The sequence below is a fragment of the Phaethon aethereus genome (assembly GCF_964289735.1).
Source record: "Phaethon aethereus genome assembly, chromosome: 13".
Lineage (NCBI taxonomy): Eukaryota > Metazoa > Chordata > Aves > Phaethontiformes > Phaethontidae > Phaethon > Phaethon aethereus.
In genome coordinates, this window is record NC_138589.1 from 2,099,720 (window position 1) to 2,112,853 (window position 13,134).

General features: G+C 55.1%; 1 protein-coding gene across 1 annotated transcript; it reads left to right on the forward strand.

Moving 5' to 3' along the window:
- Window positions 1–347: 347 nt before the first annotated feature.
- CFAP263 (cilia and flagella associated protein 263) lies at window positions 348–7,915 on the forward strand (the record flags this gene model as incomplete). The annotated part of the gene is made up of 9 exons (XM_082005486.1): window positions 348–412; window positions 864–990; window positions 2,328–2,489; window positions 3,502–3,657; window positions 4,091–4,171; window positions 4,708–4,863; window positions 5,505–5,612; window positions 6,166–6,321; window positions 7,853–7,915. The coding sequence occupies 9 exons, from the start codon at window positions 348–350 to the stop codon at window positions 7,913–7,915; spliced, it is 1,074 nt and encodes a 357-aa protein (XP_081861612.1).
- Window positions 7,916–13,134: the final 5,219 nt, after the last annotated feature.

The window sequence follows — 13,134 nt, forward strand, 5'->3', positions numbered from 1 at the left end:
GCCCTGTCCCCATGCCCCCCATTTCCTGTGTCCCATGTCCACCGGTGTCCCCATGCCCCGTCCCTGTGCCCCTGTGTGTCCCCATATCCCCCGTCCCTGTGCCCCCACGTCCCCCCGCCCCCTCTTCCCGTGCCCCCCCCGTGCCCGCTGCCCGCGGGTGCCCCCACATCCTGCGTCCCGTGTCCGCCGGCGTCCCTGTGTCCCATTTCCCCCCCATGGCCCGCCGTGTCCCCACGTCCTCCCGGGCCTGTGTCCTGCGTCCCCCGTGTCCCACATCCGCCCGTGTCGCCCCGCGCCGCCGCCCCGCCGGCAGCGCGCGCCGCTCCCGCCGTTGCCCGCAGGCGGCCATGGCGGAGCGGGGCCTGGCGGCGCTGCCGCTGCCGCAGCTCCGGGCGCAGCTGCGGGAGGCGCGGTACCGGCGGCCGGGCGGGGCTGGGGGTCCGCGGGCTGCGGGGCCCCGCTGGGGGCTGCGGGGGCCGGGGCTGGGAGAGCCGCTGGGCAGGGCCGGGCCGAACGGGCAGCGCAGGGCCGGGCAGGCGCCCCCGGCAGTCCCCGCGCTGGGCCGCGGTGGTCCGGCTGGGCCCCGGGCGCCGCCTCGCCGTGGCCGGGGTCTGGAGCCGGGCTGGCCGCTCTGCCGCCCCAGGGCCCCGGGAGGAGCCGCTGCCCCAGGCTCTGCCGGCTGCTCCGGGCCCGGGAAGGAGCGGGTCTGGCCCAGCCCCTGTGTCCCGGCCGGGGTGACCGCAGGCCCTCTGGCCCTCTCGGGCTGGCTGCGCTGCCCTGCGATCGCCTGTTTTGGCTCAGGCGCTCCCCGGCGCGGTGCTGAGCAAGGCCGAGGGCTCAGCCCGACCCCCTCCTCCTCGCAGCCACGCCAACACCCTGCTCCAAACGGAGGTGGAAATGTTTGAGAAACGGTACCGTAAGATGGAGCCGTGCGGACTGTCGCCCTGGCTGCCGTCCGAGACACACGATGCCCCACCAGAGCTGACGCAGGTACTTGCTCCGGGGCCAGAGCAGCGGTGGCGGGCACTGTGTTTTGGGGCTGGCTGGCACCTTACCAGAGCCATGGCCCTTCCTCCCTCTGCAGCCCCTGTGACCTCCTGATCTCAGTGCTCATCTGACAGGACGTCAGCAGGCAAGCTCCCCGGTTTGAAGTGTGGTGAAGAAAGTCCCCCAACAGCCCACTGCAGTTGGGCTTCACCGTGATGAGCCCATAACCTCGACATCTGCTTGCAGAAGGGTGCTGCTGGTCTTGTAGTGTAAGAGTTTGGGCTGCCTTGCTGTTCCTACGCTCAGTGTGAAGGCCAGGCTGCCTTCTCATTTCTCTTCCTCCAGCGGATGCTGTCTCTTCCCTGTATGACAGCACTGTGCCCTCCTGAACAGCGAGTGCCAGGGAGATCTGGAATGGGTTAACTCCTGCACAGCATAATTTGAAGTTAAATAAATAGGGAGACTGGTGCCAAGAAAGCAGGAGACTTGCCCAAGGCCATGCCAGGTCTCTGACGGGATGCTCTTCTTTTCTCTTTCCTTGTGGGGAAGTTCACATGGGCTCAGACCTGCGTGCATCCACAGTCGAGTACCTCTGCTGAGTGTGTGTTGCTCTCTTCTTGTTGGAGCCATGAACAGGCTTTTGGAGCAGATTTTTACCTGGCCCGAGTGTCTCCGTCTCACCAGAGAAACAGAGAACAGGAGCTCTTAGACCCTTTGCGGTGGAGCTCCTTTCAGCCATCACCCTGCACTGGGTGTTAGCGCCTGCCTGAGTCCCAAGTAGCAGCTTTCTGGTTAGTTCCAGATTGAGCCCTTGGAAACGTTGCCTTTGGCCAGGCGAGCACTTGCCCTCTGCAAAGCAGCACCTGCCTTGCTGCGTCCCCACAGAACTGGGAATTGCTCCTGAGTGGTGTCAGTTCTTCTGAGAGCGTACTCCAGCCTGCCTGCGTTGCAGTAAGCTCAGCTCCTCAGGGCGTCTCACCCAGGCAGTGGTAGGAGACCTCATCTGTCCTACACAACAATTAGTATCTTTGCTACAGAGAGGTATTTTACCTGCCCATGTGAAGCAGTCACATTGGCTTTAACCTCTAGCCCTGGATTTGCCTGCTGAACTGAACTGAAAGTGCTTGCATAGGAGGGTTTTGTGGGTGGATGAGAGGACGGATGGGGTCAGCCCAAGTGTGGCGCTGAGTTACCTCTGCTCTGAAGAGGCCTTGCTGTAAGCTGGAATCCTGCAAACATGACCATTGAGATTGTTTTCTCTTTGAATACAGAAAAATGCAGCAACAGTTGGCCAGTGCTGCCTTTCTAACGGCATCTGCGTTGTTCCTTGGTTGTTGCAGACACGTGGCAGGTACAAATCCAAGTTGCATGGTGCGACGGACTATTTTGTAGGCCTGACAGTGGAGCAGAAATGTGAACTGGCTGAGCAGGAGCTGACTGAGCTGAAGGATGAGATTCAGAGCATGAAGGAGAACTCGGAGCAGACCTTGCAGAACCTCGAGGTATGGCCCTCCAGGACCCTTACAATCACCAAGGTGTCAAACAGTGTTGTTACTTTTCACACCTCTTTCAACATGCCATCCCTCAGGCAGCGAGGCAGACTTGTGGTCCTGAGTTGAGAGTGGGAGCCAGAACTGTCGTCTTGCCTCACCCCTTTCTTGAAGGCAAGTACACCAACAGAGATCAGAGGTGCTCAGTCTCCAAAGATGGATCTTACTATGTCAGGAACTAGTAACAGGTGATGGTAAGATTTTTAGGTAGAGCAATTCAGATCTGCTGTGTGAGATGAAGTTGACGCTCAAAAGAAAAATCTCATTTTTGTCAGTTTCTTGAAGGTGTGCCCTTTGTGCCAGACATATATTTCATTCCTGTAGCTCGTAGAAGCTTCCTGATTTGGCTGGGCTCCATGCGGTCCTCTCTGGGGTCTGCCTTTCCACTGTCTCTGAGATTTCTTCAGAGCATGCTCCGAGTCTCCAAGACCGTGTTCCTGCTGCAGGCTCCTTGTGGCTGTATCACCATCTCTGCCTGCCCTGTGCTGGCTGCTGAGACCTCCTCCTAGCTAAGATGCTCAGCAGCTTTTGGGATAGGAGAGACCCCTGCACTCGGTTCAGACCACGGATGCTGTCTGCAGTGGCTGAGATGAAGCAGGCAGCCTTTCCCTCTCCTGTGGCCACAGGGCATAGGCAGTAAATGAAGGGTAGTAATTTTTTGTCTTGTGTTGGCTTAGTCAGACTGGCAATGTTTGTAGGTCACGATGGAGTGACAGATGTTGAAGCTCAGGCACATGACAGATTTTTTTTCTTTTTCTTTTTGAGTTAGTGAAGTAGCACTGCTGTGTGAGCCTGCACCATGTGCCCGGAGCTGCACAAGGTGAAACTCAGCGCTCCCACAGGAGAGATGCTAGTAACACCATCAGAGCGTATGCCTGGTCCTTTCTGGTGTTCCCTGTTCACAAAGCTGTTTGAATAAGGGAAGTTAGCACCTCTTGACTGTTACGTGACTTTATTTCTACAGGCAGTCATAGAAGAAACAGATGTTTGGTGGGCTGATGTTAAGCAAGCCATCAGTGACTTTGAGAAAGACATCATCAGCACCATCTCCAGCAAGAAAGGGAGTATCACAGCTTCTGAGAAGCTGCTGAGATACATGGAGGAGAAGAACCGCCAGAGGGTCAGTGCATCTGGCAAATTTTCAGGCTGGTCTGTCATCTGACAAGTATGTTGGTTAGGGAAAATCCTAGTTCCTGTACTCTTGTGTGGCCTACATCACGTTTTCAGACTGTCTTAGCAAGTCTGCTTGGACAGCCCTTGTCACACTTGTCAGTTAGATACTCGCCCGGGTGCTCGTCAGGCTGCTGAGCTGTAGCACAACTGGGAGCACAGATGATTCAGGGCCCTTTGTGGAGCCTGGGAAGGTGCCCGGCCATGCCCCGCCGTTTGGGGCAGGATGATGCTGAGCAGTGTTTCTCTCTGGGCTCCTTTCTAAGTCAGCAGTAAATGCTGCAGTGCGGATGAGATGAATGGGAACCATAAGGAGTGGGGTCTGGGTGCTCTTTCTCCTCCCAGGCTCTGCTGTTCTACTATAATTTGCTGTCTTTCTTTAGGATCTGCTGAGAGAGAAGTTGCGCTTAAAAAATTATTTGCTCAAGGCTTACAGGAAGAAGCTGCAGCAGCAGGTCAGACAGGTGCGTGTCGCAGTTGAGGAGAAGCAGGGACTAGCTGGCCTTTTCAAGAACAAAAGGTGTACAGCCCAGTGCAGACACAGGGCCTGCTCTGCGTAGAGATGCATGGCCCTCCTCCTCCTCCCCTTCCTCCTTTGCTCCTGGCCTTGCTGCTTGACAGCCAGTGCTGTCAAAGGTTCAGACCTGGCACATGTCTGTGTGTGTGGGATGAGACCCGAAGTCTCACAGAATGGAAGCTGGCATACCTCTTTGTGCCCTTTGTGCCCTGGAAAAGATGTATGGTGGATCAGAGCCGTTCCGTGGGGACCGGCTGCTGCTGGTATGGCAGGAGCCTCGCCAGAGGGGACCGACCTCTCTGCACTGCTTGGACTCTCTGAGTGAGGACACAGGTTCAGTGGCACACTGGGTCTCGCATTTGTCCCCCAGCCCCAGGTTTGCAGCCCCTCTTTTTTAGGTCTGCTTTCCCCACAGAGCAAAGCAGCTTGGGATGCAGGTTTGGTCAGCAACATACTACAGCTCTGCTTCCTTGGGGTTTGCAGAAGGAACAGACGGGAGAGACACTCCATGAGGTCCGTTTGCAGCAGCTGCAGGTTAGAAATGCCCAATACCAGGAGAAGATTCATGAGAAGAACCAGGAGCTGCTGCAGCTAAAACTGACCGCAGGGAAGACCGTCCAAGCCCTCAACTTCTATAAAGTGAGTGAACCTCCCAGCACCTCTGTTTTGCCTTTCTCCTGTTTCCAAGGGTCACACATGAGCTCTTGCATCCTTCCCTTTCTCAGTCAGAGGATGCCGAACACCTCTCTGCCTTCCCACTGACTTAACAGTTTGGTTGGGAGGTTTGCCCAGCACACCAAAAGCAGCGATGCCCTCATGTGTGTTTGGCTGCAGCCTGATGATGGGGTTCATGCTTTGCAGCATGGTTATGTTACACCCCAGGGGAAAATTCCAGTAGAAAAGGGCTTTGGTGCTGACTTGCATAGGAAAATACATTTTTTACATAACCTGTGACATCTGAAAAGATGTCATAAGCTGTAGCCGTCACCCTTGAGTCTCTGCTTTTATCAGTGAAAAGTCCTCGGCTGGGTATATGTGCTTCTCGATTGCTGTGCCGTGAGCTGTGCTGCAGTGACACAGAGGACATAAGGAAGCAGTAGCTGCGTGACCAGGGCATGACGCTGCCTTCTGCAGGGGACAGGTGGTGCCGCAGAGCACCCTTGGGAGCAGAGCTCCTGCACTGCCAGCTGAGAACAAGCCGGAGGAATAGAGGGGCCGCTTTGCAGGTGGCTGGGAGCTGCCGCTGTGCCCGCTGATGCTGTCCTGCTCTCATGTTCCAGAGGAAGCTGCAGGATGCCATGGAAACATCCATGTCTCTGATGAAAGGCATCTCCCAGAGGAAAGAGCTGCTGGAGAAAATTGAAAGAGAAGCTGCTCTCGTGGAGGAGGTAAGAGAGTGATTTTGGAGGCCCTGAGGCTTCACTTGGGAGGACTCTTTTGAGGTATTTTTTGTGGTAGGTTGGCTACCAATGCCCATTCAAGGCCCGGTAATAAGCTGGATACCTGTGTGCCTTTCTGTCTCTGAGCAAGTCCTGGAGCTCCTGCTGGTGCCAGTGGGCACAGGCAAGTTTGCAGAACAGGCCAGGTTGTGGATTTTGGCCCTGGCTCCACAGGGACCTGCCACTGGCTTCCTGAAATTCTGTTACCTTGAGCTTTTCATCAGCAGTGTCCTCCCCAGGGAGGAGTGACACTGCTGTCTTACCAGTCTGGGTGCACATAGCCTGGCAGGGACACCACAGCTTTGGGAAGCAGGTTCAAGGTGCTTCCTAGTGGTGCTGCCTGGCAGGGATTGAGGCACCAGCGGATGCATTCCCCTGCTCCCTTGCCGTGCCAGGGGTTTAATTTATCCTGCCTGCCTGCTCTCCTGGAGGACTGGCTACCAGCTGTCAGAGTGACATTTCCCTGCAATCTCCTTGCCCTCTGTCCCTGTTCCTCCGGCAGCAACGAGCTGAAGCTGAGAGTGTGAATCAGAAGCTGCGGAAGCAGCTCTCGGACTACAGTGTCCCCCCTGTGCTGAGTTACGTTCAGAAGAAGATGGCTGTTACTGACCTCGAAAAAAGCCTCAAGGCTTGGGAGAGGAAGGTGGCAGTTGCTGAGGTGAGCGAGACCGGGGTGTGTGTGTGGGAGCCTGGATGTGTGCCAGCCAGGCACTGGGTCCTGGTGGACCCACATCTGTGCCTGCCCACCTGCAGCCACCTTGGGGGCCAGAGTGCTCGCTCCTGATCCACCGGGAAGCCGTGCGAGAGTTCTCACGCAGTGGTTTCACCGGTGCCTGGCGGAGCTGGAGGCTTTTCCTGTTTACGGAGCAGTGATCGCTCCCTACCCTGAGAGCAGAGGCTGAATTTTAATGACTGAGCTCAGCGGGGAAGCCAAGGCAAGGACACAGATTGTAATTTGACAGGAAGCACCATCGGGCTGTTGCTATACTGAAACCTGTCGGGTGTGTAAGGAGAAGAGGATGTATGGCAGCCCGACTCATTTCTGGCTCTGGCTTATGTAACCTGCACTGGCCTTTTCCAGAGTCCCCTTGATGGCTCCCCAGTGTTTGTAGTCCTCTCTGATGATCTCAGACATTTCTTACTCACTTGTATCTTGACTATTCCCTGATAAGGAAAGGCTAGCCAAGATCCAAACATGAGTTCATGGCAAAGTTGCAAGAATATCTTTGGCTATTCTCCTGCCCCAACTCCTGCAGGCTGGGAGGAGACAGAGAGATTACACAGAGGAGCACAGTCAAAGCCTGGAGGTAGCAGGACATGTCTGTACCCCTGTCCCATGCAGGATGTTTGTGTGCACAGCAGTGTGGGGAGAGAAGTGGCTGGGTTGGATGGGACAGATAGTGTGATCCTCTACCTTGACACCCTGCTTGTCCTCGAGTGGAGATGGCTTATCTGTGGCTGGGATGGGGAAGGCTCTGGGCTTGTGCCTGTTCAGCACTTAGTGCCCCAGCACCCCAGTCCACAGTGGACAGGGCTTATGTGCTCCAGCCTTTCTCAGAGGTCAGAAGTGTGTGGATTTGGGCTTGACCCATCAGTGCCAGTGCTGTGAGTTCAAAAATAGGGGTCTGGCTGTGGCTACCTCAGAGCCGGTGGGCAGCCTGCCTGCAGGCCTGTCTTTGCACAAGCACTTCCCTTCTCAGCCAGCTGCTCCCCTCGACTAGGAGACCCAGGCTCTGGCTTGCATACTGTCCGTGCAGCAGTGCTCGAGAGTCCTGCCAGCCTCTGGGTGCTGGAGAGCAGTGAGGGCTCAAGGGGCTAAAGTAGGAACCTGTCGTTGTCCCTGGGATAAGAGTGAGGCTATAAACCTGTTTTCTTTGCTGGCCCCTCTGTGGCAGGGCATGTCCAACACCCCCGCTGCTATGCAAGGGGCTGTAGGTTTCTATACAGTGCTGTTGCATGGGGTCTGCAGGCTTCATGTGGCACTCGGGAGAAACCAAAGCTGGTGCAGACCTGCAGGAGCTCTCCTCAGCATGCCACAGCGAGCACTGATCTCAGATGGGAGCCGGGGGGGCTGAAGGGGCAAGCAATATATCAGCTCAGGCCTGGCTAGATTCCAGTCTTGCAGCTTTCTCCACAACATAGCACTGCTGTCTGAACACATTAAGGCCTTCTCCTTTCTCCTCTTGCAGATGTCCTTGCAAGGCTACCGCAGAGCATGGAACCAGGTCAAGATGCCTGGTAACCAGCACTAGGCTTGTCTGATGCTGCAAGCTGGGCCGTGGAAGCTGCAGAGGAGCCAACCCTGTGGGGAAGCTTGCTGTCAAGTGGGTAAATGTAGCACCCTGCAAGCTGCAGAGATGAAACCACTTCTGCATGAAATGATAAAGAAACCCATGGCTCTGTTGTGAGGCCATCTCTTTGGTCTGTCCTAGCGTGTGCTAGCTTCCACCAGTCTCTGCTGGCTGTCCCCTCCGGAGGCCCTGCTAGGTCAGCCAGCTCTGCTCTGCGTGCTCACCCCTCCCTCCATCACCACAAGCAGTGATCAAATCTGACATGTTCTCAGGAACTGTCCTTTCTCTCTGGGCAAGCCCTCATGATCACTTAATGCAGGAAGAACCAGAGGGGCTTCCCTGGGAGATGTGGGAGTTAAACACCTCCGAGCGTGCACCAATAACAGAAAAGAGTGGAGCAGTGTGAGCATATAGGGCAAATCATGTCAACATGGCATGCATGAACCAAGCGGGCTTTCTGATACTTCGTTTACCTAAAGAAACAGAACAGCAAGAAGGGAGCAGCTACCCCTTTCCCAAGCACCTGGGGCAAGTGTAAGTGTCCCCTGGAGATGGGAAGCATTTTCCCACTGCAGGAGTTATAAATCATCTCAGATGGCCCAGTCTCAGATGAGTTCAGGTCTGTCTTTTCCTTCTTGGGGTTGAAACCAACTGCCTGAAATATTCTCAGCACAGGTCTGGAATCCTCTTCCCAGTCTTTGGGGGGAGCCTGCAGATCAGCTGGTGCCCTGACTAGTGTGGGCAATGTGAGTGGTCCACTATTCTCAGTGGTGGCCAAGATCCAGTCACTGTGGTAGGACACTGGGGTGTACACGAATGGTCCATAGCATCTCATGCCGCCCTCACTGAGAATGCCTTTCAGGAACCATTTATGAGTCCTTCTAATCTGTCACGTGATGGAGTTGCCGGCATCACCCTTTTGAGAGACAAAAAAGGCAGGGTTATGTCTCAGCAGTGTCCCTCCTGCCATTGCTCTGAGTGGCCGTGGACTTCACCGGGGTGAGAGGAGGGCAGATCACCACAGTTCGGTCCTTTATCATCACTGGCAGCAACGCACCACTGATTCAGGGGGCTGTCTGCCTTGGGCTGATGATGTCCCTGCGTGCCCCGGATGAAGTGACATTGCTCCCTGTGGCTGCCCGTGCCCCCATCAGCCCAGCGCCTCTCCTGATCCTTTGGTATGTACCACAAGGAACCCCTCTCGGTGTTGCCTCCCGAGCATCTTTGACCCTGGCCACATCAAAGGCCCTTGGAGGCCCTGGCAGCGGGAGAGGTGCAGGGACTAGCGGCTGTGCCCGCAGGCCTGCAGGGAGATGGTCACCCTGCAGCTCGTGCAGAGATGGGTGTCACACGCTCAGGCAGCGTCTGAGCTATTTGCCTGCTATTCGCAAGCTGCGCGGAAGGGATCATTTCTTCTAAGGACTGAGCAGGAGAAGCCCAACAAGTGTTTTGGCTGCTCTCCCAGCCTGGAGCTGGAGTCGAGCAGAACGGGGAGGAGGCACTGCTCAGCACCCAACGCTGCAGCGGCGCACGGGCAGCAGGATGTGGGCACAAGCTGTGCTGTGAGCTCACAGGACCCTGCTGGCATTCCTGCACGGCAGAGGGGGCTGCACGAGGCTCTTGCAGCGCATCTGCCTGCACAGAAAAGATCTCTGAGGCGCAGCTCCTGCTGCCCTGCGTGCTGCTGCTTCCCTTTCTGTGCAGCCACTGGAGTCTCTGCCCTGTAGGCAGAAGCAAGAGCAGCAGGAGGCAGGAGGAGCTCTGGTGCTGCTTCACAGGATTTATAAAAAACGGAAGGACCCCAAAGCGCACGCGGGTGGTGGTTAGGGGACCTGGAGGGTAGCAGGACCCGTTACAGGGGCATCACCCGGCTAAAGCTGCCTGTGGCTGCACTTTCCAGCGGGGAGGGCCCGGTGGGGACAAGAAGTCCCTTCCCAGCTCGTTGAAAGGCCAAGTGTGCCTTTGGAGAGCAGGACAGAGAAGGTGGGATGGTATGAGGGATGTGAACCTCCTCCTTTCCATCAAGGATGAGAAAACTGTTGAGAAAGAGAAATTACAGTACCCCTTGTACGCACTAATTAACAGCCATGGGTGAAAGGAACCGGCGAGATGCAGAACGCAAAGGCACTGGGGCTCCTGGAGGGCTGACGCTCCCAGCAGGTTATCCCTGGATGGGTCTTCTCCTTGGCAAGCTGTGCAGTGGCTGTGGATGCGCATGCCCGGACCAACCCCTCGGGTGCCCTCTGCAATGCTGGGGATAAGGACAGCTGAGGGGAAAGGAGACAGTGCTGGGAGAAGGCTGGAGGGAAATCCAGGTTTCAGCGCATGTTTAAACCTGCATACAGACTAGGGCAGCGTCAGCTGAACTGATTTCTTCCCAGCATTTGAATTCATGTTTATTATATGCAAAATTAGCGAGGGCAGGTCCACACCGTGGTATGCTTAGGACAGCAGCATCCCAGGGAAACCGTTGTTCATGGTTGTCTTCTTCTCCCTAGATATAGCCAATCCTGCACATAGCAAATTCAGTGCTCTCTCTGTTCCTGCAATAAGTCTGTTTGTGCTTATCTGTCCCACTGAGAAGGGCCTTTCGTGTGTTTATCCCTGGCTCTTGTGATGTTGTATTTGAAATGCCATGGGAATCAGCTGGGAGGCAGCTGATGATCCCAAGGCCTGTTTGTAGTTGATTTGTGCCAAAAGGGGCCACTTAACCCTGCAAGAGCCAGGAAAACATCTGAGAGGTGGGTTTCTCCCTGCCCTCCCCATGGGGGTGCCACTCCAAGGCAAGGAGTGGCAGCCTTACCAAAGGCTGGGCTCTTCCAACGTGATGCTGGTATCACCACAAACAGAACGTTTCCAAAGGTGACGCTGGCAGCTGACAGTGACGCTGCCTGGAGCTGGAGGTGCCTGGCACTTGCCTCACTGTGACCACGACTTGACTTACTTCCTGTTATCTGAACCCACAGGGGTCAAAGACAACCTGCATGAGACCAGGTGCTGGTGGAACCGTGACCACCCCATGTCCTTGACCCATCAGCTGTGGGTCGGCCAGCTTGGTGACACTGGCCCCTTCCTGCTTTGCAGGTCTCAGAGGAGGTCAGCACTGCCAAAGAAGCGTGACCCCCGTGGCAGCTCTCACGGGCAGCATGGGACCATCCCCGAGGACAGCCCAGGCATCTTCCTTTGCCCAAAGGACCAGCTGCCTCCTTGCCACTGCTGCTGGGAGACGGGCACCTCTCGTGAGGAGCCACAGCCCCCCAGCAGCCTGGCCGCGACCTCGGAACTAATGCGTTTTAAGCCCCGTGAACGAAGCTGGTCTGACTCTGCGCAGAGACAAAGCCCAAAGCCTGCCTCCAGCTCTGCCCACAGCAAGCTGAACACAGTGCTTCTGTGAGCTTGCACAAAGCCTCCCTTGTGCAGGAGGGGATCCAGCCAAACAAGTGATCTCCTTGGCTGCATGTCTCCTGGTGCTCCATCATTTATATTGCTTGCTGGATTGTTCCCACCACTGAGGAAAATTTAACAAGTAAAAACATCTGATAAAAATCTATTGACCGCAGTAAAACACCAACCCAGCCAAACCAGTCTGTACAGCATGACCTTCACAGCCTTTGAGACACGTTCATTCACTTTACCACCTAGAAGAACAAACGCTGTGTGGTACTTACAACACTGCCAGTGCAAGGGCTTTGATTAAAGCTTGAGTTACCAAAGAGCAGTGAGATGGTTGAGAGCCAAGTGCCGCTTCCTTCCCCAAGCCTGGTTCCCTGTTGTGCACCAACATGTCTCTTAAGCCATCTCTTTGGGATTTTGTGCTTCTCCTTTTGTGTTTCCAGATCACACTGCTTCCCTTGCTGCCAGGCTTAGCACTAAGGTCCTGACTCCTGGCTTCTGGTGACAGCCTTTCTGGCTGGGTGCCCATCAGGAATGATGCACCTTGTCTTTTGCTGAGGAATTCTGCAAGAAAAAGACTTTTGGCCATTGGTGCCTTCAAGTCTTACAGAATTACTCACAGGTGGTTCAAATCTTGCCTTGGAGACAAATCTTCAAGGCAAGATTTGTCTTCAAGGCAAAATTTGAACCATCTCCGAGTAATCATGTAAAACTTCCAGTGCCATGACGGATGGTTTTGGTTCTGTGCTGGAGGCAGCAGCTGCATTGGAGGCTCCCATGGTGAAGGCGTGCACGGCCCTGGATGGGTCAGGTACCAGCACGCACAGCAGAATGAGGCCACCAGCACATTCCTCTTGGTTGAATTAATTTCAGATAGCAGACAGTGAGCACACGTGAGCAAACCCATCTAACACCCAGAGACGATGGTGTTTGCCATCCTCAGAGAACATGGCCTGGGACTGTGTGGCCAGTAGTGAATGACCCCAGGCAAGTAGCGCTATTGCATGGGAGATCTGCTGCATGGCTTACTTATCCAGCTCCATGGCTTGAATACATTTCTGGATGGAAACTTTGCTTTTTTATCAAAGCACACATGGAGACCGTTGAGGGTGTTGCTTGCAGCAGCTGTGGCAGGGCACTGTTCTCTGGCGTGACCCACGGTGCCCTGGTACCTGGGCTGTAGTGGCTCCGTGGAGCCATTTGGCCAGAGTTTGCATGGGGCAGCCTGGTGATGAAGAAGGCACCAAGTGACCCAAGAGACATTTTGTGAGTTGGCTCAATACCTTTTGAAGGACGCTGGAATTAGTGGACCCTTAATATCCCTTCCAGCCCTGTCCCACGTGAAATAAAGAGAGGGGAGGTATTAAGAAAGCTAAGGCAGAAGAAGAAGCATCTGAGGAGGCCCTTGTTCAATGTTATAACAATGGTGCAAAGAGCTGATGCGGGATAAACCCACCTTGCTGGCTCAGATTTGCTTACACATGTCAGTGGGCTAACGTTTCACTGGGAGGCTTTATGCCAGATCAGGTATCAGCCACCCTTCAGCCACCTACACACGAGAAGTGACCGAGACACAGATCCTTGCAGCTCTCACAACTCTGCTTGACTCCTTCACCTTCACTATGGACAGATACCAACCTACAATTCTTTATTTTTCTCTCTGTAGCCAGATGGGAGTTTTAAAGCCTTGGTAGATTCTTCCATACTAAAGATAAGGGTACGTCAAACCTGGGGTTGTAGTGTCAGCTATGTTTTTTGTAGAAAGGAAGGCAGAAAGTAGAGGCCAA